We start from the raw sequence: 24,785 nt of genomic DNA on the forward strand, positions 1-24,785 counted from the left end.
GACACCGTTTTTTGACTTTTTATACTGAGACTTAAAGAAGCATAGGTTTAAGAATATGGACTTTTGTCTGTCGAAAGAAAGGAAACATTTCATCTTTCGTACCGAAATTTAAAGGAACATTGTCATATGTCAGTGAGAGAGACACCAAACTTTAAAGGTGATCTTGCCACAGACGATGATATTTCAAATGTTTGAATGGAAAAATAAGAAATAACAGTACATAAAAACTAGTATGAAGATCCCATCCAAAATAACTTGTCAAGACAATTATAGACTTTTTAATTTTTTTACAAGTATTTTGGAAGGAAACTTATCTCTACCTTCAGCATGTTGGATACTGGAGATTAGATAGACTACGTCTCTAACTTTCAGTAAAGTCAAATGAAATTCCTGATTGAAATAAACATGCATGAAGTAATAGTTGTATTTTTTTTGCTTAAAGTTGCCAGATCACGCAACAAAAGTAATCCATAATTTGAAAATAGTTTAATTACTTCAAATTTTGTACATTTTGTCATCTTTTGTAGATGCTCAAAACTGTTCAGTAATGAAACAAAAAACAGTCTGCAAAAATTTAACTTCTTTTTCTTGTGTGCTGTAATTACTACATATAAATAAGAAAAGATACAGATTAGTGTGTAATGCATGATCCATCAATTAAAACCTATGTTTTTTGTTGTAATACAAAATCTTTGTTAAAAATTGAACCTATTGCTATTCCTTAGATTGTTGTATTTCCTTTTCTTTATCATTAAATTAAAAAAGTAAAGAAACTGTTTTGCAGTAAATTTTTAATTCAGTGCGAGTTAAATCTTTTGGGTTTATAGTTCAAAATATTAGCTTATTCCTGTGTTTGAAAAGTACTAAACTATTTAGCCAGCTACTTATTTATTGTGTTTAGTGTTTCTACTGTATTTCATCTAACACTTTAAAATATCAAAGGAAGGAAGATGTGGTGTCACTTTGTCTTTACAATTTTTTAAAATTACGTTATTAAACTTTAAGGTATATTAACCTTGGTTATTATCAGTCATTGTAAACAGCTGCAATGAGAAACATAAAACTTTACAAGCAGTTAATAATTTCTATTCCAGAACTTCAATAAAGTTGTTATGTAAGACACCATACTGGACTTTCTCACAGTAAAGATGAGCTATAATATAATATTTTTATGTTTTTAGAAACTGAACAAGGTAACAAAAGCATTAAACTAATTACACAATAACAATGCATCCAGTATGCTCAATTAGGCCACCCATCATTTCTGTTATTTTAGGCTAGTTAGAAACTGTACTGTTAAAATTTGTAATGGACAGCCCTGTCTGGTTTTTATGCAGACCAATGGTTCAATCTGTGTTCTTTAGTTTATCTGAACAATGACTTCTAATGATGGAAGTTTAGGATTTCTTCAGGTTGTAAGCACGTACCAAGTAAATAAAAAAACTGTACATGTTTTATTCAGCATTCATTTACACTCATTCTACTACAAAGTTTTGTCATGTACACAGTAAAAATGGAGAAAATCTAAAACTTAAAACATACGTCCATTTAGGACCTCTTTAAGCACCTGACAATACAGATGTAAAGAAATGGAAACAGTGTCTGAGATACCTGATATAACACACACATACACACACAACTTTGTTGAGAACAGTGTTATGCACTTAATGCCTCATTTAATGCTAACATATGTGGAAATGTTTTTAACATCATCATTAATATTTCCAGTTGATATTTATTACTTAATCTTAAGCTTGCTTGTTTTATAATAATACAAACTGTTTGTTTCTCTAAAACCCACTTTTCAATAACTATGTAATCTCTAATTCTACTCGGTCACTGTCAGAATTGGACAAAATCATTCCAAGCAAGTGAAAGTAACAACACAGAAAATCCAAAAAAATTCATTATTAAACTGATCTTTTGTCTTCTCTACCCAGCCATAAAATGACAAAATATACACTCTGTTGTGAATCATGTCAAACTTAATTTTAACTTTCAAACACATACAAATAAAATAACCAAAAACTTATAAAAAGCTATAACAGTGCAGTAGATGTGGTAGGTAAAGCTTACCATTAAAGTACTTAAACAGTTTAAAGTAACTCCAAAAATGTGATGTGGATTTTGGAAACTGTAACTTAGCTTCAAGAATGAAAATAAATCGTAGTTGGTAACTCTTGCATCAAGATGGAAAACTTTTCGTATTATCTCCAAAATTAACAGCATTACAACCATCATTTTGAGATTTATTTGAATTTCTCTATCAATAAAAAGTTGGTCTATCTAGGTGCAACACTAAATACATGTTCTAAATGTCTTTCTTTTGTTTGGTTACAGACAGATTAAACAAATATTGTTGCATAGTAATATGAACTACAGATTTACTCTGTGTTTTGAAATAATTTTAATAAAATTGACATTTGAATTTAAAAAATGTAGAAATGTACAAACTGTAATGGACAAAGTTAGACTAATGCATGACATTTTCTGTGTTTTTTTGTCACTTATCACTGATGCGGGGAAACTGTGATCAAAGGAGTAATCAAGTTCTACGATAAATTTTGTTTTAGTGTTTTATAATCAAAATTAAAGAAGAAACCCATTAACTTCTATGTAACTATCTCATATCTCAAGGTACACTCCTGTAACAGATTTATTTAAACTAAAAGTATTAAAATCAAACATTTAAGTCACCAAACTTTTAAGACATAATAAAATAAATGGGTGAGGTAGCTCTTTAACCAAAATGTAAACACTGAATCCAACAAGAAATTATACAACCATTTCCGTAAAAATGCTGAAAATGTTGAAGCAAGTATTTATAACAGAACACAAGATATACATGGGTACAGAGAAGAGGACATGGAGAAATGATGATACTATATATATCTAACAAGGTAATACAAGACTTTTTCTTCCACACTTTAATTTATCTAATTCACTGACATTTGTCTCCAAGTTCAGAAAACATTTCTAAATGTTTGTTTTTGGCTCTAATTGATGGTCAGTTTAGAATATTAAAATTGTAAAAGAAATTAGATACAACACTAAAATTGTGATAACTGCTACCATTAGAACAATACTATGAATATGAAACAATAACATTTAAAACAATATTTATCTTGAGGTTGACTGTGTTGCCATCTGTTGAGGGTTCAGAGGTGAAATACAAAAACAAATATTTTTCAGGATAAAGTTTTTTTTAAGCACATACATGTGGAATTATGTGTAATACTACCATGATATTTTTCCAGCCTTTATTAGTGCCAATTTCAGATGTCTATGTACTCTTCTCTTGGTAGTCACTGTCCTGTCTTTAAATACTGTTCTATACAATGTATTTTACAATCCTGTTCTAGTGTATAGTTTTTGTTACTTGGTAGATTCCAGTCCATTTGTAAATGTTATTATGCAACTGAGTTTCTTTTTTTATTTAATTGTTTACATGATGTTTCAGAGTTTTGATGTGTTATTAGCTCAGCTTTGTAGCTCATCACCTCATTTCTTTGTTTGTGAATTATAAGCCTTGTTGCTTCCAAATTTTTGTTGTGAATATTGCCCTTATAGTTCTTTCTTTCTTTTTAGTTGAATAGAAATTAGCACTAAAAGTTTCTGTAATGATTTTAAGTGTCTCCAGGTATCTGTCACACATGATCTTATGTATGCAAGATATAGGCACCAAACCTTACGCACACTTTCTGCAGTCTGCACTCGTCTAAAACAAATCCATCAAAAATGATTCTGAATAGCACCAGATAAATCACACACAAAATATATAACTGTAAAAAGTTCTTTTTGAAAATTATGGATAAAAACTTTAAAAGATATACTGTAATACATCTGTCTGTAAACAAGTTATTTTGCTTCTACAAGCAACCCCTAAAAGGATATTAGCTTTTGTTACTATATGTGAGGGCTAAAACACACTGAATACTGTATAAAATCAAGGATGTTCAGCTTACAGCTGCTATTATGGCACATGACATTTATATGGGTGGAAGATACTGGGTTGTTAAGAATACCAAAAAGAACAAAAAAAAAAAAACAAAGTATACAAACTACGTAATGCACTTGTTAAATATGTTCATTTCACCATTTACTGCATCATGCAGGAAGACATCCAAATACTTTAACAGGATAGAAAACTGGCAATCTACTTCAACCATGGAAGTGGTCCTTACAGAAGCCTAAACAAAGTTCAGGGCATTATTGAATTCAATGACATACTGTCTCCACCCAGAAAAATACTTTAATATAAACAGCAATTGCTAAAACTGTGACCAAAAGAATAAGAATTTTAAAAAATGTGGAAGAGAAAACTTTACTCTCATGTTTTAAGATATATACACATGTATCACTCACCTAAGTGTGCTTACACCAGTGACAGAAATATTACTTAAGAGCAACAGTAGCACTGTAAAAACATTTAGTGGTTATGTTCATTGTGGATAGAGGACAAAACCAGTACCACCTATTTGGAGAAAGCCAAAGTACTAGTCAGGTTAGCTTATCAATTGTGCTACAAACATTTAAAAATAATTTCTGTTACTTTCTAACAAGTGACAGAACAGACAATCTAATATTTAAAACACAAATTTCTCATTCAAAGTGAACACAATTTCAACAACTGATTGTCATATATATCTTAATGAATCTTGTTACAAAATCATTTCAAACTGCACAGCAATTTTGCTTTGCTTCAAGACAGCACCATAGTAATAGAAAAACAAAAACAAACAACAAAACGTTCTAGCAACAACAGCATTAATGAACAGCCTCTATAAGAAAAATTCATTATCTACATACATAAATTGTCCGTTCATCTTTCTGAAATAGTTCCTTCATTAACCCTTTTCTTAAGAAGACTCAAGCTATGTGACAGTCAAAAGCTGTGGGACTGTTGCTGTGGATGAATCTGTAGAGGGAGGAGTTGGTAGCTGAGGAATAGGGATGTTTGATGATTCACTGTCACAGTTTTTACGAGAGACTACACTGGAACTGTGTGGAGCTGTTAGGTGCTGAATGCTAAATGGGTGACTGGTTCTTTGAGGGCCTAGAGTGGAACATGAAGGATGAGGAAAGTTACTTAGAACTCCGTTTTCACTCACTTCTTGTTTTACATCATTGTCATTAGGAACTGGAGGGCTGGAGAGACTAAGTTCAGAAGTGTTCATGGAGTTGCCTTCTAGATCACTCTCATCGGCACTCTTGGAGTCTGGTGTTGGAGCATCTACACTACCAATACTACCTAAATTGTCCTCACTTTCCCCATTATCTGCACCCTCCAAATACCGAATACACTTTTTTTTCCTCCTAAACAAAGATTGGAACAGATAGCAAGTTATATATTAAACATTAGAACAAGTAACAAGTTTAATATCTTTCAGTATATTAAACAGTATTCTCTGTAAAACATACACTCAATTTACTTGATGTGGGGCATCCTTTGAAAAACTACTTGGAAGATATTCATCTTTTACAACTAAATTAATGTTGTTTAGGATACTGGCAACTTAATGTTGTATTCCCATTACCACTAAGAAATTTACTAAAAGTGGAAAAAAAACACATTTCGTTCAAGAACTGCACACTAGAAGGGTGGGTAACTGTTGTAGTTCTAGAATGATCTTCTGAATAGCACTAGCAGTGTGTTTAGAAGCAAGTAGAAGTTGTTGCTAAATAATGTTTGCCCCCATCATTTAATAAATAACTAGAAATGTTAACATTATTTTAAAAGTTCATACAAACTTGGTATAATCTAAAAGTTACTACTCAAGTTATTAAGATATGTAACAGAATATCACAGTATTTACATAAAGTCAAATATAGAACCCAAGTATGGGACTTAAAAGATATAAACTAAATTTGTAAAATTATTATTTAAGGTGAACGAGTGTGAACGTATTTTTAGGATTGAAATTTCTAACAAAATGTTCCATTCAAGAAAGTAGGTAGGAAAAGTTTTTCACTCGACACTTACCTACAAGGCTTACACCAACTGCTTTGTTGATCTAGTCCAAACCTAGCCCGGCATTTCTTTGGATTGTTTACTGTAAAATATGTCAGAGAATTTGTCAACCGAGGTATTAGAATCCCTAAAATGTCTTTCATATGATGATAGTTTTCTTGTGTTTGTAAAACTCAGACACTAAAAAATAAAGCAACAACACAAACAAGCAGCAGTAATCTTTGTATTTTAATTTAAACTGGTGTGTATGATTAATGGGCAGGCCATAATGGTTTAACTTTTACACTAGAATACTAAACTCAGTTTACCATGAAAACAACCACTGACAGACAAACTACCCACTATTTAACATTTTGCTTGATTCAGATCTACTTACTAATTATCAGAGCATTTAGTACACACAAAGTAAGAACCATATCAAAATACTGATGTAAACAGTCCTAAAACATTTATATTAATGGTTAACTGTCCCTAACATCAAAAATATGCTATAGCCATTCTGAGCTGCCCAATTTAACAGAAGGTCAAACTTTTATAATTTATGAAACGGCACACTTTTATCACAACTATCAAGCTTTACTAATGAACTCTAAATATTATAAGTTTCTGTATTCAAGTTTCTGCCAATGTTAGACTACTCTAATCATATGGCCAAATAAAACTCTACTTACACGTCATTTGCCCCACCCCTTGCTGCATGTTTGTGTGGATAACAGAAACAAAAATAAAACTCTTAAAATCAAAATGAGACTTCAATTTATCAATTACTCTAAGCCACCATAGAACAATCAAATACTGATGTAATAACTAAATCTAATTTCCTTAAAGTTAGATTATTGAAATTTTCATTACTTCCAGGGCTCAAAGTGTACTGCACTTATTCAACCACATAAATTCCTGTGCAGTTTGGGACTAACTACAATCATAAAAGTCTCACTTCTACACTTAAAGTCAATTTGGTTTCATAATTACCAGATTTATAATTTCAGTAATAATTTTTATTAACACTTGACATATTTACAGTAACAATGTATGATATACGAACTTTATCAAAAACTACTGATATGTTTACAGTAACAGTGTACGATATATCAGCTACTGAATTTATAATTTGAAACAATAAATCTGATCACATGTATTTGGTTTTGTCTGGCATTAGAAGAACAAATATAGTCATATTTGGTTTTGTCTGGCATTAAAAGAACAAATATTGTCGTATTTAGTTTTGTCTAGCATTAGAAGAACAAATATTGTCACATTCTAAGTTTACTTGTACACAAAAATTTTAATTTTTAGTATGCAAATTAAAACTGTTATAAACATAATTTCAAATAATGAAAATCAAAACACATTTAGCACAAGAAAAGGTAGACTTTCCTACAGCAAACCTAAAACTGTGTAATACATAATAAACATGTTATTAAATATCATTGATACTGTGTATGTATCAAATCTCTTAAAAAACCGGGAAAAGACGCACACATAATTTTGGTTTTTAATTATATATTCAGGTGAGGTGGAACATAAGAAATCACTTTTACTGTAAAGAAGTCAGAAACAATAAAGTGATTCACACTTTGACAAACAGGTAAATTTAATAAGTTAGATGAATGAAAAGTCTGTAAAACAGAAATCTGGCAGAGACCTACAACAAGATGATTATTGGTATAAATAAGTATGAGCACGTAAAACGATACAAGTCTCAGTTATGAAACACAAAATAAGTCTCGTAACTGAAGAACACCACAAGTAATGGTTCAAGATCTTTTTGTATTATTTAACTGCAAAGTCGAGGAAACTTGAAAAAGTGAGGCCTATGTTGCATCTTTGTTTGATATCCATTGTTTTGTCTTGCTCACAGAGCAACTTATATCTCATCATGAAGAAAGAAATATGACAACAGAGCACAAAAGCTTCATTCAAAAAGCACCAAGACATGTCTCATTTCATGTTGTACATGATCAAAGATCGTTGTATGGTTCTTTGAGTCATTACCTACGGTTTGTACTTTAATTAAAAAAAATATTTACACATTACTGAACCCCTATCTGTTCATGTATTAAAACCTAAACTAAAAATCCTGCCTTTTTACAAAAAAAAACAGCATACACTCATTATTACATAAGCTGTATCTCAACTGACCTGTTTAACAGTTATCAATTTTGATATTTCTCCAGTTCCAGAGGTCCTGTTACTGTAATAACAGGCTTACGGTAAGCCATCACAGTAATATAATCCACTCAAAGACAACTGCACACACACAACATTCTGCCATTGCTAATTAGTTATTTCATTATAGCCTACTTTTAATCAACTGACTATTTAACTACTGTCTGTCTCTTATTCCCTCCTATATATTATTAATAAGAATTTATCATACAATGGTGCCCTTTATCTCCATGGGTACCTATCAGTATTCCTCTGACTACATTTCTGCATACCTATCATCTCTTTTTACACCTGGCAGTAGGTATCCTTTCATTACTCACCATCTGCTGCTACACTCTGTACCTACATGTATATCCATCCACCAATCACCATTTGTTGCTCCACTCCGTACCTACATGTATATCCATCCACCAATCACCATCTGCTGCTCCACTCCGTACCTACATGTATATCCATCCACCAATCACCATCTGCTGCTCCACTCGTTGCCTGCATGGCGTATATCCATCTACCAATCACCATCTGCTGCTCCACTCCGTTGCCTGCATGTATATCCATCCACCAATCATCATCTGCTGCTCCACTCGTTGCACTTACATGTATATCCATCCACCAATCACCATCTGCTGCTCCACTCTGTACCTACATGTATATCCATCCACCAATCACCATCTGCTGCTCCACTCCGTACCTACATGTATATCCATCCACCAATCACCATCTATTGTTTCTCTCCCTACGTATATGTATATCCACCCACCAATCACCATCTATTGTTTCTCTCTGTTCGTACATGTATATCCACCAATCACCATCTATTGTTTCTCTCCGTACGTACATGTATATCCACCAATCACCATCTATTGTTTCACTCCGTACATACATGTATATCCACCAATCACCATCTATTGTTTCACTCCGTAGCATACACGTATATCTATTCCAAGCTATTTTTATTTGTACATTTAGTGCATATTTTAACTCATCAAGTAAAATTAATTTCTTATATCCCGAGTATTTTTATGTCATTCATTCAGTAGTTTGGGTTTCTATCTTTGTTTGTTGTTTAGTGAATCTGATAGAGTTAGCAATTTGTAAATGTTTTCTAATAGTATAATGACCTTAAAGGTTTGAAATATATGATGTTACAAAAATAAAGAAAGGTTGAACCAAGTTTTCCTTCCTATTTACATCAAGAGTTATATTTTTTAAAGTAAAAAGCTGATAACCTTACCCCCATCGGTGCTTTTGTCCTTCTTTTTCTTCTTCTTTTTGTTGCTTAGAGCATAATTGTCACGAGCAGTCCAACCGGGATATAGCTGCATGTGTAGTTGTCTTTCCTTTCGTGCCATTTCATAATACTTCGACTGTTCATCACGGGACAGGCTATGCCACTAGAAATGCAAGTCACTATCTTAATAATTTACTTTATCAAGATATTGTCACTTATACAAACATATTTTTACCAATTTACTTTCATTCAGCTTTAAAACAATCAGTTCCCTCACTTTTGAATCTTTACTGAAAATATTGTAGCAACAGAGAAGTATATCATAACTATGTTAACAATATTGTACTTACATTATTACCAATATCAAATCTAAGTTGGCAATACTGTACTTATGTCACTAGTATTGTAGCTATATTAACAATACAATAGCTACACTGGCATTACTGTAGCTACAAGTTAACATTGTAAGATAAAAACTTAGATATGTTCATAACTTCAAGAAACACCATCTACAACTGTAGCAATTTTGAGCTAATTTTTCACATACTGTTACTGTTGTTAATCCAGATTGAAACTTGCTATTATGTCAATCTCCAAGTCATCCTTATAACCTTCACTTTTTCTTTTAAAGTAAATTAAATAGTAGATCTCATATTTAAATAGTCATAAATAAAATTCATATGTCTTTCAACTTTCAATATATATTAAGTGTGTAATGCTAAATTTCAGTATTTGATTAGAATGTAAATAACATTTAAGGCTATACTAGAAGTGAAGAATAAAGCAGTAGAACATTAATGCTTTAATAAGGTGGTTACATGTGAAAAACTAAATATTTGTTATCAGAGTAAAAATGAATAATCAGTTTTAAGTAAATATATTCGTTAAACAGGATGTGTAATTTTGGTAATATGTGTATATTTTAAGGTATATTCTTCTATAACTCACCCTTCTTCCCAATATCTGGTTAATAGCTGCACTTTCTTTCAAGGTACATTCTGCTACAACTTTGTCACGCATCTCCTTCATGTATAACATAAAGGCATTTAGGGGCTTTTTGATGTGGGGAGCTTTCTTTTTGTCAATGTGATGGGTTTGTTGGGAACTAACTGAGCTACTACTGTGAGGAGTGGGTCCATTTGTCTCATTCTCTCTTATGGTTTGGGGTTTCTGATCCATCAGGTAGCCTGACAAATGTCTGGAAAACAGTAATATAATCCACTCAAAGACAAAAATTAATATTTTTTATCTTTCTATCTACATTTTAATATTAATGTCTCATTTACTTCCATTAACGGATTTGTAAACACTTTTTGCGAGTGGACTTGTTGGGAGTCTAGACCTTATAATTAATAATCATGTGACGACTTGCTCAAAATGAATCAACAATGTGTTAAACAAGGTCTTAAGTTTCTATTTTCATAATAATTAAAAGTTTTATAACTCAAAATAAATTAACGTGTTGTGAATGCCACTAGAAAGGTAAAAGGTTTTTTATTTGAACAATACTTTGCAGCATTGATGAATATGTCTTCATCCCTGCAATTATAGAACAATATCCTAAACATACACATACAATAATGATAATTCATATAGCTTATAAACCACCATCACAGTCACAGGGACCTAGATTATAAGACTTCTAAAAACATGTCAGTAAAGACAACTTTTACATAAAGGTTCTAGAAACTTCCTCATATGATCTCTAGGTTAAATAGTATGGAGAATTTGTGAGTAAAGAAAACTGTAGTTAAAAATTCCAAAGTATTATTCAGATCATTTCTAGACATAAAGAACCATACTGAGTTTACCATGAAGGTTCTACAAAGTTACTGTCGACAATTAAGCCAGATATTGCTGGTATATTCTATTTTCAGTTTAAAGACTATCAAAGATAGAACTATATTCACAAGCTCAACTTTTTAATTATTTCATTTTCACATAAAATAAAGGTTACACTTGCTATTTATGAGCTTTTAGCCTTTTAGGCCTCAAGTTTTGTTACTTGTAAAATTAATTCACAACCAAAAACAAAAAGGCAGAATATTTCAAGGACTTGCTCATTCCACCTACAGAAACTCAGTCAGGAAATGTTGATGATACATTCTATATCAGAGAAAGTTTATAAAAGAAAAGACAGAAAATCAAGACAGAGTTCACTCATGTAACATGTATTGAAACAACTATGGAACTTATGTTGAAGAGTGCAATAAGAGATCTTACAACACTGTGAATAGATTTTCTCGAGTATATTGAAAGGCACATTTTCAACCTTACAACATAACAATGAAAGAGACATTTTTATCATTTCATATTGTTGTTGTCTAAGATTTCAGAATTTTTATACTCAAGTGGTTAATAATTCTTACAGACCATACTGGTTGTGCTTAACTGATAATAATTTAACATCTAAAACATTCTGCTGTTTAAACAGATTCCACAAAATACTACTTTATTTTTACCTACAGAACATGTTAATTACAACTTTAGTTTCTCACCTGCTGTTCTCCATGACGGGGCTTTGTAATTCTTGCTTACGCCCTGCAGACATCAGAGCTGGGTGTAGAAGTCCTGGATGAGGGGTTAACCCTGGAGGAGGAGGTAACAAGGTTGGAGGGCTGAACCTAGGAAGAGCACCAGATGTCACAGGCAGTGTTGCAGGGTATGGTCCACAGAAACCAGTCGATGTCATCGGGTACATGGTTGGAGTGTGCCTAGTAAAAAAAAAAAAACAACTTAAGTATGAAACATACCAGACAAGAACATAAACTAAGCCAGCTATCAAAACAAATATATCTTGAACTTAGTGTCTAGTTTATCACTTATCTCTACTGTATGAATACTAAATTTGTTTTACTGAGCTCAAAATCCAAATCACTCACTTTTTCACAGCTAAGCCATATTCTACACATTGTTTTTAATTAACCAAAGATGTCTAAACATTACGATGTTTATACTTAGGATATTACTTTTACAACTCAGCAATGCATGTTCTTCAAACTTATTTGAAACTTTGAAAATTAGGCACAAGTTTAAAGTACAAAATGAATAAAACACAATAGTGCAATTACATTTTTCTATCAACCTTCAGAAGTATAGTGGTGAAAACATAAGTGTAATTTTCTTACTCCTGATTTATATAAAATATAGTAATTTATCTATGTGTTTCTTGTTTCTCTTCTGCTTCCATCAAATTTTTTGTGTTTAACAATTTTAAACTGTTGTTCAACAACACAACAGGTTATTGCTAAAAGTTATTTCATTGAAACAAACTAATTACAAAAACCAATTTTGAACAAAAGAAAATGATAACTTTCAGTTACAAAGATTAAATTAGTGAAATTTAACAGTTTTATATCAAACATGAACCTAAAGAAGTCTAATATGTTTGTAACAAAATATAAAACATTATCCAGATTGTGCTTTTTACACCAAAATATGTGAAATTCTAAACTGTTTGTTATCAGTGTTCAATTCTATCTCACAAGAGGGCATCATAACTGCAGGTATACACATGTGCATAGAATTTTATTTACACATTTATTTGAACTTATGGCAAAAGCTACTACAGCCACTTGACACCATCCCTAATTTTGAGGTCAGGTGTCATTTTAGCAATATCTTGGGATGGAGATTAAGTTGTAATTTCTACAAAATACATTGATGACATAACATGTTTCAGGGTTTATACATAATTTGTAATAGCTATGTAAAACCTAGAGAGTTATGAGGAACAAAAGAAAAATAAATTTTGATTTTGTATTTTCCATGTGTTAATATTAGTGAGTTACTCTAAATATAACCTATTAACCAAGCATAATTTATTTCTCAAGAAAGAAATTAAGGCTTGGGTAGGGTGGTTGCCCTCCCTCCAAATTGGACTACTGATCAAAGGGAGAGCAGTTAAGTTAAGGAATTGATGGACATCCACAACTCATTTTGTGGGAAATATCATGTAATGTTAGTGGAATCAAACCAGGTTAACCAGCTGCAAAATCTAGGGCTATAATGTGGGGTCAACCTGCACATTTAACTTACATGAAATTTTCATTCTATGTAAATTTTGTTGACAAGTAACTGATATGTTTAGATAATTATGTTTGAAACACACAGTGAAACAGTGAATAAACTGACACAAAATGTCAAAAATTTTACCATAATTGAACTTGGTAGTTAGAAGTATAGAGGGTTACCAAGGGATAGGATGTGTACTTGAACAGTAGGAAGGAAAAAAAAAAAAAGTTATGTTTCTGATATATTTCAAAACTTTAAAGTAATAATTTTGTGTTTATCATTAACAAACAACAAATTTTCTTTGAATCTATTCCTAATCTTAGGCTGTGTAATGTCAGGTAAAATGGATGTCGGGAAGAATCTGGCAGTAGGGTTGCAAATTGTGGTCTGATCCGGAATGTTTTTGACAAATGATTCGTCCTCTTCAAGAAGACTGTCACTCTGCCATTTATTTGTTTTCACCCAACACAATTGTGAGATAGAGATAGGTGACTTATCTTTTGTCACATACAAAACAGAACAACCGACCAACCAGTTAACTTTGTATGTTCATTAACTCCACCAGCGGACAACTCACAGAGGCACTTACTGGACATATTGGTGCTCCCATGCCCAATGGCTTGTAAGTTTGTGACAGGGGCTGCACCTTTGGAGAAAAAATATGCAAGGTGTTATAAAGAGACCACCTCCTTGCTTAGACTACCAAGGGTAGAGTGGAGGGTTAGTTACACAAGCTGACATGTGGGCGTGGCTTTTTTTAACAGGTCCAAGAGGTAACCCTAATATCTTTACAAAAATAGATGTTGAAAAATATACAGTACCTGTGGTGAGCTTCCTTTTTGTTATGTTTAGTCTTACAAATCTTTTTTTTTTTTTATGAATGTAAACATTTTTTGGTGGTGACATTGGCCATTAAAGTATGTTGAATGAAAGTTTAATAAAGATAAGAAGGAAACTTTTTGATGTCATGACTTCTAATTAACAATTAGGGCTGTAAAGAACTGACAAAAAAATGACAACAAAAGTTAACCAAACTCTTTAAAATAAAAATGTTTTAAAAAATATTCAGCAAGAACTTTCATTTAGCATATGCTTACAGAACAAGTATTATATCGAAAGCCACAATGTGCTTACAAAACAAGTATTATATCAAAAGCCACGCCAAATAAATAAACAGTTGAATATAAAATATTATAATATTCTAAAAACAATTCCCACTCAAAACCTCATAAGTAGTAGCAGAAACTTGTATATGTTATAAATATAACAATAATCAACTGAAGTAATAACATGAATGATAGTTATTATACATGAACAACAGCCAGTAAATAGAGAACCATGGATACCTATATTTTATGTATAAACTTACCACTGAAACTGTTGTGTAAATTCTGGACTAAAGACAGGGTGTGGGTACTGGCCTGGGGTGGGTAACGGGTAGACAGGGGGTCGTGGAATCCCTGGAAATAAAGTAAAAACTAAAGGAGTTGAGATAGTTATGCAAATTTATATACACATAAAAATAATAGCAGAGGTCACTGTATTTCCGTAGATGAAACTATCTTGCAACAAACACTCGTTATAGTTTCTGTGCAAGGCCAAAGTTTCGCTTTTCAAATTAGGAATATATAAAAAGTTCATAAACTGTGGTTGAATAATTTGCAACTTTTAAATTCTTCCTGAGTAGCACATTCATACATCCATAACTTTCAACATCATTTGTTAATTTTAAAATTTTTTTTTTTTCCACTTGGCCCAATATTGAACAAAACTACCTTGATGGTTGGAGAGTTCTGAAGTCATAAAAAGATTAATTAATGACTGTACCACTTCATGATTTATTCATTTTAACCTCATACAGTATCATAATCTTCAAAGTCCTTACACTAATTCTGATGTGACACTCGTGGAAAATTACAATTTGTGAGTTTACTTGATGAAGAGTAACCCACTTCTAGAAAAGACAGTTTGAACAGACAACTAAACAAACATTAGAACAAGTAACAAATGTTAAACATTTCTACTAAGTTTCATTCAATTCAAACTTTATCATTAAATTGTTTGTTTTTGTTACTAAATACAAAGATTCACTATACTATGTGTACTGTGCCTACCTTCAGTACCTAAGTCCAATTTTTAGTGTAATAAGCCTTGGATTTACCTGTAGTTACTGGGATTCCAAAACGTTTAGAAGTTTACACTACCAATACACCCTTGAAAATAATTTATGCGCTTGGATTTGTGCGTTTCACATTTCATGGCCATTCTATAGTTTGATACTGTTCATTTGTTTAATGAATCAATCTTGTCTTTTTCTAAGTAGTTCATTGGTTTCACATACAATTTTATCTCAAAGTTACTAATGTATTATAAGCCTTCCACAACAAAGTTCTGCCATTACACAAAGTTATAAAAACCATAGTTTAATTAGGATTTCCCTGGTAACATCTATTGTCGTCAGAGATATTGATGGCTAGAAAACAATATTACCATGAATCAGAAACAACTGTATTTTTATATAACTGACTGGTTAACCAGAATTCTCACTGCAGATGCTTATTTTTTTGTCTCAGAAGTTTTATTTTAAAACTAAGGCAACTGAATATGGTTGATGTCAAACACATACAGTCAGAAATCTGTCTAACTGGACATGTACAAAACAAACATTGACATTCCTTGAACATATCAACTGACAACTTAAAACAAAGTTTTTAAAGACGATGATAACACACTACACCAACAATATGTTAACTGACACAAAATCAAACTCGTGCACTAAAAATATGTCCTCTTATCAGAGGGCCACAACTAAGTATGAGATAACTCGTGCACTAAATATATGTCCTCTAATCAAAAGACCACAAGCTTATTTTGGGATAATACATGCAGTCAATGTGTTATTAGTGATTAGTTTGTGTAAAAATCTGTTGATCTTATGAGGTAGTGATACTGTAGTATGTAATGAAAATAATAAAACCAGGAATGTTGTCCTGTGAAGTACAACAATAAAATAAGATAAGGAACTTATTAGGAATAAATAAAAACAAAGTAATGCACAGTGGGTAACGACTAAGCCTTACCTGTCTTGGGATCTATGTGTACAGGTGGAATTCCCATATGTGCTGGAGGAGGTTGTGCAAAAGCATCACTGTTGTACATCATGAAGGGGAGAGGAGATCCTGGGTGACTGGGTGGCACCATGGCAACCTTCCCGGCCTGTTAAGATGAGAGACAGGTGAACATTCTCAGGACGTGTTTAATAAATATCGTTATTTGTTAAGATGAGAGAGAATGAAATACACGTGAACATTCTCAGGACGTGTTTAATAAATATCGTTATTTGTGAAGATGAGAGAGAATGAAATACACGTGAACATTCTCAGGACGTGTTTAATAAATATCGTTATTTGTGAAGATGAGAGAGAATGAAATACACGTGAACATTCTCAGGACGTGTTTAATATCGTTATTTGTGAAGATGAGAGAGAACGAAATACACGTGAACATTCTCAGGACGTGTTTAATAAATATCGTTATTTGTGAAGATGAGAGAGAACGAAATACACGTGAACATTCTCAGGACGTGTTTAATAAATATCGTTATTTGTGAAGATGAGAGAGAATGAAATACACGTGAACATTCTCAGGACGTGTTTAATAAATATCGTTATTTGTGAAGATGAGAGAGAATGAAATACAACATTCTCAGGACGTGTTTAACATTTGTGAAGATGAGAGAGAATGAAATACACGTCAGGACGTGTTTAATAAATATCGTTATTTGTGAAGATGAGAGAGAATGAAATACACGTGAACATTCTCAGGACGTGTTTAATAAATATCGTTATTTGTGAAGATGAGAGAGAATGAAATACACGTGAACATTCTCAGGACGTGTTTAATAAATATCGTTATTTGTTAAGATGAGAGAAAATGAAATACACGTGAACATTCTCAGGACGTGTTTAATAAATATCGTTATTTGTGAAGATGAGAGAGAATGAAATACACGTGAACATTCTCAGGACGTGTTTAATAAATATCGTTATTTGTGAAGATGAGAGAGAATGAAATACACGTGAACATTCTCAGGACGTGTTTAATAAATATCGTTATTTGTGAAGATGAGAGAGAATGAAATACACGTGAACATTCTCAGGACGTGTTTAATATCGTTATTTGTGAAGATGAGAGAGAACGAAATACACGTGAACATTCTCAGGACGTGTTTAATAAATATCGTTATTTGTGAAGATGAGAGAGAACGAAATACACGTGAACATTCTCAGGACGTGTTTAATAAATATCGTTATTTGTGAAGATGAGAGAGAACGAAATACACGTGAACATTCTCAGGACGTGTTTAATAAATATCGTTATTTGTTAAGATGAGAGAAAATGAAATACACGTGAACATTCTCAGGACGTGTTTAATAAATATCGTTATTTGTAAAGATGAGAGAGAATGAAATACACGTGAACATTCTCAGGACGTGTTTAATAAATATCGTTATTTGTGAAGATGAGAGAGAACGAAATACACGTGAACATTCTCAGGACGTGTTTAATAAATATCGTTATTTGTTCTCAGGAAGATGAGAGAGAAGAACGAAATACACGTGAACATTCTCAGGACGTGTTTAATAAATATCGTTATTTGTGAAGATGAGAGAGAATGAAATACACGTGAACATTCTCAGGACGTGTTTAATAAATATCGTTATTTGTGAAGATGAGAGAGAATGAAATACACGTGAACATTCTCAGGACGTGTTTAATAAATATCGTTATTTGTTAAGATGAGAGAAAATGAAATACACGTGAACATTCTCAGGACGTGTTTAATAAATATCGTTATTTGTTAAGATGAGAGAAAATGAAATACACGTGAACATTCTCAGGATGTGTTTCATAAATATCGTTATTGGGAGCAACCATGGTTTCAAACTTTTTTTTTCACAGCGATATATCGGTTGATCTAATAACAAAGTTACCCGTTATCACCACGTTAAATAATCAAGTCAATCAAGTAGGTACAGATCACTTTCTCATGCATTTAGTCGTCGCTAATATGCGTGTTTAACTGTTTCAGAATTTCCGTGGGAAAATACATTTAAGATTATCTGTGCCAGCTGTCCCTCACCATGAGCTGACAGATTATAGGGAAGGCAGTTAGTCAATATCACTTTCCGCCAACTTTTGGGCTACTCCTTGAATTGATCGAATCGTAGGATTTGACCGTCACTCTTATAATACACCCACGACTCCAAAGTGCAAAGCATGTTTCGTAGAAATGAGAACCATCCGTTAGGCCACGCCCAACCTAAGTATAGTGAAACTGTCATGAACTAAAGTTTCTGTAACTTGAAAAGTTGTATTTCAAATTGTCATAAAGACCATATTTTTACTTAAACATATTTGCATTACTTAGAAATAAAATCTATAATTTATAGTTTATTTTTATATTTGTTTAAAGATCTCTGAACTGACAAATCAGGCGCTTTCAGACTCTATAAAATTGCTTCTTTTTTTCTCTCTAAGTTTCCGATTTCCTATTTCTCGGTTTAAAAAATGTATAAGCACTTACTGTATCACTGTATAGTACAGCGACACGTTATTTACGCTCAGAATTAATAGCAACGAGTCTCATTGAAAGACGGGTTTTGATCTTTCCGACGTTTCTGCTCAGCGGACTGGATGTAGGAAAGCCCGAATCGGTTTTCAATTCCCACAAGTAGAATCCAGAGCTTTATGTCTGGCCTCTCATTATGCCGTAATAATTACAGCTTTATTTTAACATCGCAGACTTTCGGTATCGAGCGTCACGTGACGGGCTTCCAAAAGAGACCGGTCCATCTGATCCTAACGGCATTATGGAAGATAAGATGAAGCAATATATAACGGTTTTAATTGATTTAAACATGCACACGGTTGTTAGTGTAAGGGTAAATGTTTAACACTGCTGTTTTAGTTTTGGTTTCTACCACCGTACAGAACAAACATTATTATAATGAAACAAATGCCACTTACTTACAGGGATAATACGTTATTTCCACTCTGTATATATCATGTGCTATACACTATGTATGCACAATTGTCACATTAAAAGAGAAGGGACATGGATTTCTAGCCCTACTATTCTCTCACTCGATATTTCTTCTTTAATGTATATATTTTTTAAAGAACAGATTTCAAAATTCTGTCCTGATAGTTTAGAGAGATAGAAGCTAGTCAAGCGTACCTACCGCCAACTTTTGGACCACTCCTATCTGACCAAACTGAGAGATTTATGGTAACACAAAACATGGACACGCAGGTACACTGTCCACTATCCCATACTCTGCACTTGACGATAGTAAAATAAGGCTTAAATTTGTAGATTTCTGGCACAAACCAAGAAAACTTTGATCATAAAAGAAAACATCTGTTTACTGATAAAATACAGATCTGGGTATTTCAGAATACCATTAAATATTTAAGTAACTAAAAGAATTTCGATTATACACTGACAGCTTCTACTTATCTATATCTATATATTATTGTGGACAACGTACACCAGCTGTTCTCGTAAACGCTTTCTCTTTACACATAAAACCGTTATGTGCTTGATGTGGTTACTTCAGTAGTACAATATGTACTTGATGTGGTTACTTCAATAGTACGGTATGTACTTGATGTGGTTACTTCAATAGTACGGTATGTACTTGATGTGGTTACTTCAATAGTACGGTATGTACTTATCTGGTTACTTCAACAGTTTTCATCAAGTCTAAGTATTACAGTCAATCCTATACCAGATCTGGTGTATTGAAATACACAAAACATGAGCTTTACCGCACTTTTTAGGACAAATTCAGGTAATGTTATTTGTAGCACCTGTTACAGGCCTCTATGTTATGTACGAGTAGGCTTTATGGTACTAGGTTAACGCTGGTATGATAAGAACAAGTTAGGGTAATGTTACATGTAACAGCTTTTATCGACTTCTGAATGTTACATGTATCAGCTGTTACTGAATTTACATGTCACAGCTGTTACACAGGACGCTACTGGGTATATTTTTCTGTACAGTACATAAAACTGGTATAGTTTGTAAAAAACTTCTATTTGTATTGAACTTACCGTTATAACGATTCTCAAATATTTAAGAATCCCCCCCCCCCCACATTCCCACTGAATGCAAACAGATCAATAGACTATCTATAGCAGAGTAATTGCTATTCACAAACCCAGTAATGTTCTAACTTCCATGCGGGTCTTGAGTCTTTACTTAGATAGCATACATAACTCTTCGAAACACCACACACACACACACCATTTCAACTTATTATCCTTGCAGGCTCATTAAAACTCATCCAGGCAGGTCACACTAATTGATTATTCCAGCTATCCTCCAGTCATCCTTCCGGAAACACGGCGTCAAGAGACTCTTGTAGCGAACGAGTGGATTGAACAGGTTTGTTACTAGCTCTTACCTTTTTCAACACATTGATCTTTTAAAATTTCTGTCGATAAAGCAAGGTTAAAAACGTTCACATCAAATAACGCACGATTTAGATACAGAATAAAACCATACGCTCAAAGGGTTTCTGGCATTTCAGAACGAAAGAACATGGACGTTCCTTGACTAATGTCGTTATTTCTTCTATACTATACAAGTCATTACCACAAAACTCAATTCAAAAATTGCCTAGTGAAACAAAGTGTATCAGTTCCGGGTAATGGAAGTGGTCCTTCAATTTTCCATCATGACTTGTATAAACAGAGATCTCAGCGCAGTGCCCAACGTTTAGCAAACAAACTGGTTGAAGGACCCTTTTAAACAGAAACTTATCGTAAATAATGCATGTTCATCTCTATCTCGACCCATGTAGTTTTCCTCCTGCACGCAAAGTGTGTTTTAATACGATCAGTTTCTATTTATACACAACTAAAAAAGTTGGTACCAGTTACGTTGACTAGTTCGTATATCTAAACGCTGTCAAAAAGAAATGTGTATCATTCCAATGTTAAGATCTAACGATCCCCCCCCAAGAGACTAGTTGTTTTACATACTTAAGGTAATTCATTAAAATATAATACTTACTGAACCATATATAAACTTCACTACAATTCCCAAATCAGTAACTGAAAGTTGATATTATTTTCAACATGGGTTAAATACAAATCATACAGCTAAACATAATTATTAGTCCTAATAACAAGAATTATTATTGTTATTATTTTGAATGTACATCATGTATACGATACGTTTCGGTATAAAACGTATTGACATAATGTGAACTGTGTTAACATGATGCTAATCTCATTGCTATTCATTTTACGGAAGTCTTTATACAATGTACACCTGTGCGGTGTTTAATGAGAAGGTAACCAGAAGGTGTGGATAGACAACCCTGTAATTCAACGTGAACCCATAGAACTCCCGCCAGAAATTCGCAGAAATTTGACAAAGACTAATAGAACAAAGACTGGATAAATGTACGAGTGTAGGATGTTACAAACAAACGTACAGTGCACGTAGACATTCATGTCCTGTCGAGTTGAGGAGGTCGGTTCGGTTCATTAAATCAAGGCCTCGAGCGGCGGAAACCAAGAGTGGCATGGTAGTTCTGTGAAAAAGGAGCCAGTCCAGTGTCTTTTAAGAAAGCAATATTTAATTTATCCGTGCTTGAGGGTTAACAGTATGCTTCTTAAATCTAAAGGCATGATTTAGTAAACCAATATTTTCACGTCGCAAACGTGAATACACGTTTTTTTTAAACGTCAAACCCACATGAAACTATGTTCTCGTAAACGAGAAACATTATTTATTGACAGCATTTTCTAGAATTAAAACACGAACAACATCTTGAAAAAAAAAAAAAAAAAGGGAAACAAACAAAGCTGTGTTTTAACATTAACTCTTAACCGGAATTTAAACCTTGTTTTAACCCGTTCACAACCACCTATTGCATGATTCTACGTTCTGCCTGTTATAACACACAATATAAAGTTCGATAAAATATCCTCCCTCTTCTGTTAAGTTCAGGAGAAAACAAATTAAATCCAACATTTTTGTTTTATTATTAGATTATGCCATAACTACAAAAATCACAATCTGTAAACAACTGGTACCTTTATAAATTGTCTTTATAAAGTTGAATAATTATAGCTTATTCTATGGTTAAAAATATGAATATTATACTGTACATATTTTTTTAACGGAATGAACGAACGTGACTGTTGAGAGATACAAAAGGAGCAAAAATATGATATTTTGCTTTAGTGCTATATACAAATAAGTATCATACCAGTAAATAAAGTGCCAACGTTCAAGACGACTCACCTTCAAATGATTGCTGTACATAATACAATAGGAACACATCTCTAAGGTGATTAACCAAAATTATCGTTTTTGTTGAAGTTTCTTACAACGTTGTTAACTCTCCGATTACTATTTTTTGTTCAGGTTTTCTTACATTATTAACTTTACAATTTCAGTATTTGTTCAGGTTTTTTACCACATTGTTAACTCTCCGATTACAAATTTTGTTCGAGTTTCTTGCAACATTGTTAACTTTCCGATTACGGTTTATGATGATTTATTTTTATTTTACTTTAACTCCAACATAGCAGTTATTTTATGGACAGGTCCATGTCAGAAGGCGGAGGATCTGAAAAATGGAACGCCTTGCGTGCAAATCCTCGTTCCCTGTTGTTTCAAGGGTGGGAAATCGTGGTTACAAATTAGAATAGCCAATCCATTTCCCACAAAAACAAAGACCATGGTAGTTATATTTCAAGACCAATAGCGTTGATTTATAGAGCTACATTGCCTTCCTCTCCATCAAGTTGACAAGTGTTAGATAATAAGAGTATTGAACAAACTACTGGTGTGAACGTTTTGTGATCACTGTAAGAAAAACCTATACGCTGGACAGGTGAAGTGCTATTGGCCACTATTCAGTTCTTCACTTTATACAGTCGTACGACAATTTTTACGGAATAGTGAGATTATTTCTTTTATTACAAACCATATACGTAACTTTCTTAAGGGGAGGTATCAAATGAGACACAACTAAACAATTAACACGTAAACTGAAACAATGAATAATATCTGAAGCGACGCGGATCTTAGAAGTTAAATAGTTGATCCATATATTCAAAAAGCAATAACAGCACCCTTGATGGGGGGGGGAATGAACAGTCATTTAATTTTACTGTAGCATATGTAAAACTAGATTATTTAGAGAGTCAGCTGTTTATGGGTGATGTTCTAGGGGATGTTCAGTCGAATGTGTTAAGTAGAGTAATAAAAGTCTCGGGGTAGCCCCCTCACTGAACTATTGACTTCCTTCTCTGGGTATAAAGGGAAAATAAACAAACCATCTTTAGTTGTTGTTTGTTTGACTGTTTTTTTATTTCGCGCAAAGCTATTCTGGAGCTATTTGTCGGGAAGACAGCCTGTCATCACCACCCATCACAACTCTTGGGTTACTGTTTTACTAACGAATAGTGGGATTGACCATCACATTATAACGCCCCCAAGGCTGAAAGGGCGAGCATGTTTGATGCGACGGGAATTCGAACCCGCGACCCTTAGATTACGAGTGAAATGCCTTAACCACCTGGCCATGCTGCGCCCAACTAAAGATGGAATATCACACGAGAATTAAATTACTTTCCAAAGTAACTCGCGTGTTTCAAATGGATGGGGTGGGGATAAGCCGCCCATGGAGTTCAATAGCAAAAAGAAAGTACTACTTTCAAAATATCTGCAGCAGCTCTCAACGTGTTGTAAATATCCTAGATTTATCATTAATGGAACCAGTAAACCTATTTTTTAATCTCAGCCTACTCGTTTGAAAATCGTGGATTGAGGCCTATTATAACCACTTTCCAAAATTTATGTTATCTTTCCATATATACACGTATTGTGGTAACAACTGTTACATTGCTTTGTAAAACTACCACCTACACGTACTGTGGTAACATCTGTTACACTGCTTTGTAAAACTACCACCTACACGTACTGTGGTAACAACTGTTACACTGCTTTGTAAAACTACCACCTGCATGTACTGTGGTAACAACTGTTACACTGCTTTGTAAAACTACCACCTGCATGTACTGTGGTAACAACTGTTACACTGCTTTGTAAAACTACCACCTGCATGTACTGTGGTAACAACTGTTACACTGTTTATACAACTACTATCTACACATAACAACAAAATCTAGACATTTTAATTAATCAGCAAAGTTACAAAACCTACAAATTACTACTACTCGTACTGAATGAAAGATCTCTTCTATCCGAAATTACCCGTCTCTATAACATCTGTCCTGCTCAGAACAAGACAGGTACAGTTTTTTATGGCCAGTTCCGGTACAAAGTACACTGATAAGTGGACGTTT

At 33.1% G+C, this 24,785-nt stretch overlaps 1 protein-coding gene across 7 annotated transcripts in view; it reads right to left on the reverse strand.

Annotated features, from left to right (window-relative positions):
• Positions 1 to 1,431: 1,431 nt before the first annotated feature.
• Positions 1,432 to 24,785, reverse strand: part of LOC143240847 (protein pangolin, isoforms A/H/I/S-like) — an 81,152-nt gene continuing 57,798 nt past the window's right edge. For 6 of the 7 annotated variants that reach the window (XM_076484013.1, XM_076484018.1, XM_076484016.1 and 3 more), the window contains 8 exons: positions 16,466 to 16,601; positions 14,755 to 14,845; positions 13,975 to 14,031; positions 11,870 to 12,085; positions 10,320 to 10,569; positions 9,375 to 9,534; positions 5,984 to 6,053; positions 1,432 to 5,316 (listed from right to left, as the gene is read on the reverse strand). In XM_076484013.1, the coding sequence (XP_076340128.1) occupies positions 4,875 to 5,316; positions 5,984 to 6,053; positions 9,375 to 9,534; positions 10,320 to 10,569; positions 11,870 to 12,085; positions 13,975 to 14,031; positions 14,755 to 14,845; positions 16,466 to 16,601 (1,422 nt within the window). In that variant the 3' untranslated portion in view covers positions 1,432 to 4,874. The remainder of the gene's footprint in view (positions 5,317 to 5,983; positions 6,054 to 9,374; positions 9,535 to 10,319; positions 10,570 to 11,869; positions 12,086 to 13,974; positions 14,032 to 14,754; positions 14,846 to 16,465; positions 16,602 to 24,785) is intronic. The other variant, XM_076484014.1, reaches the window with a different exon arrangement.

The sequence above is a fragment of the Tachypleus tridentatus genome, chromosome 13 (assembly GCF_004210375.1).
Source record: "Tachypleus tridentatus isolate NWPU-2018 chromosome 13, ASM421037v1, whole genome shotgun sequence".
Classification (NCBI taxonomy): Eukaryota; Metazoa; Arthropoda; class Merostomata; order Xiphosura; family Limulidae; genus Tachypleus; species Tachypleus tridentatus.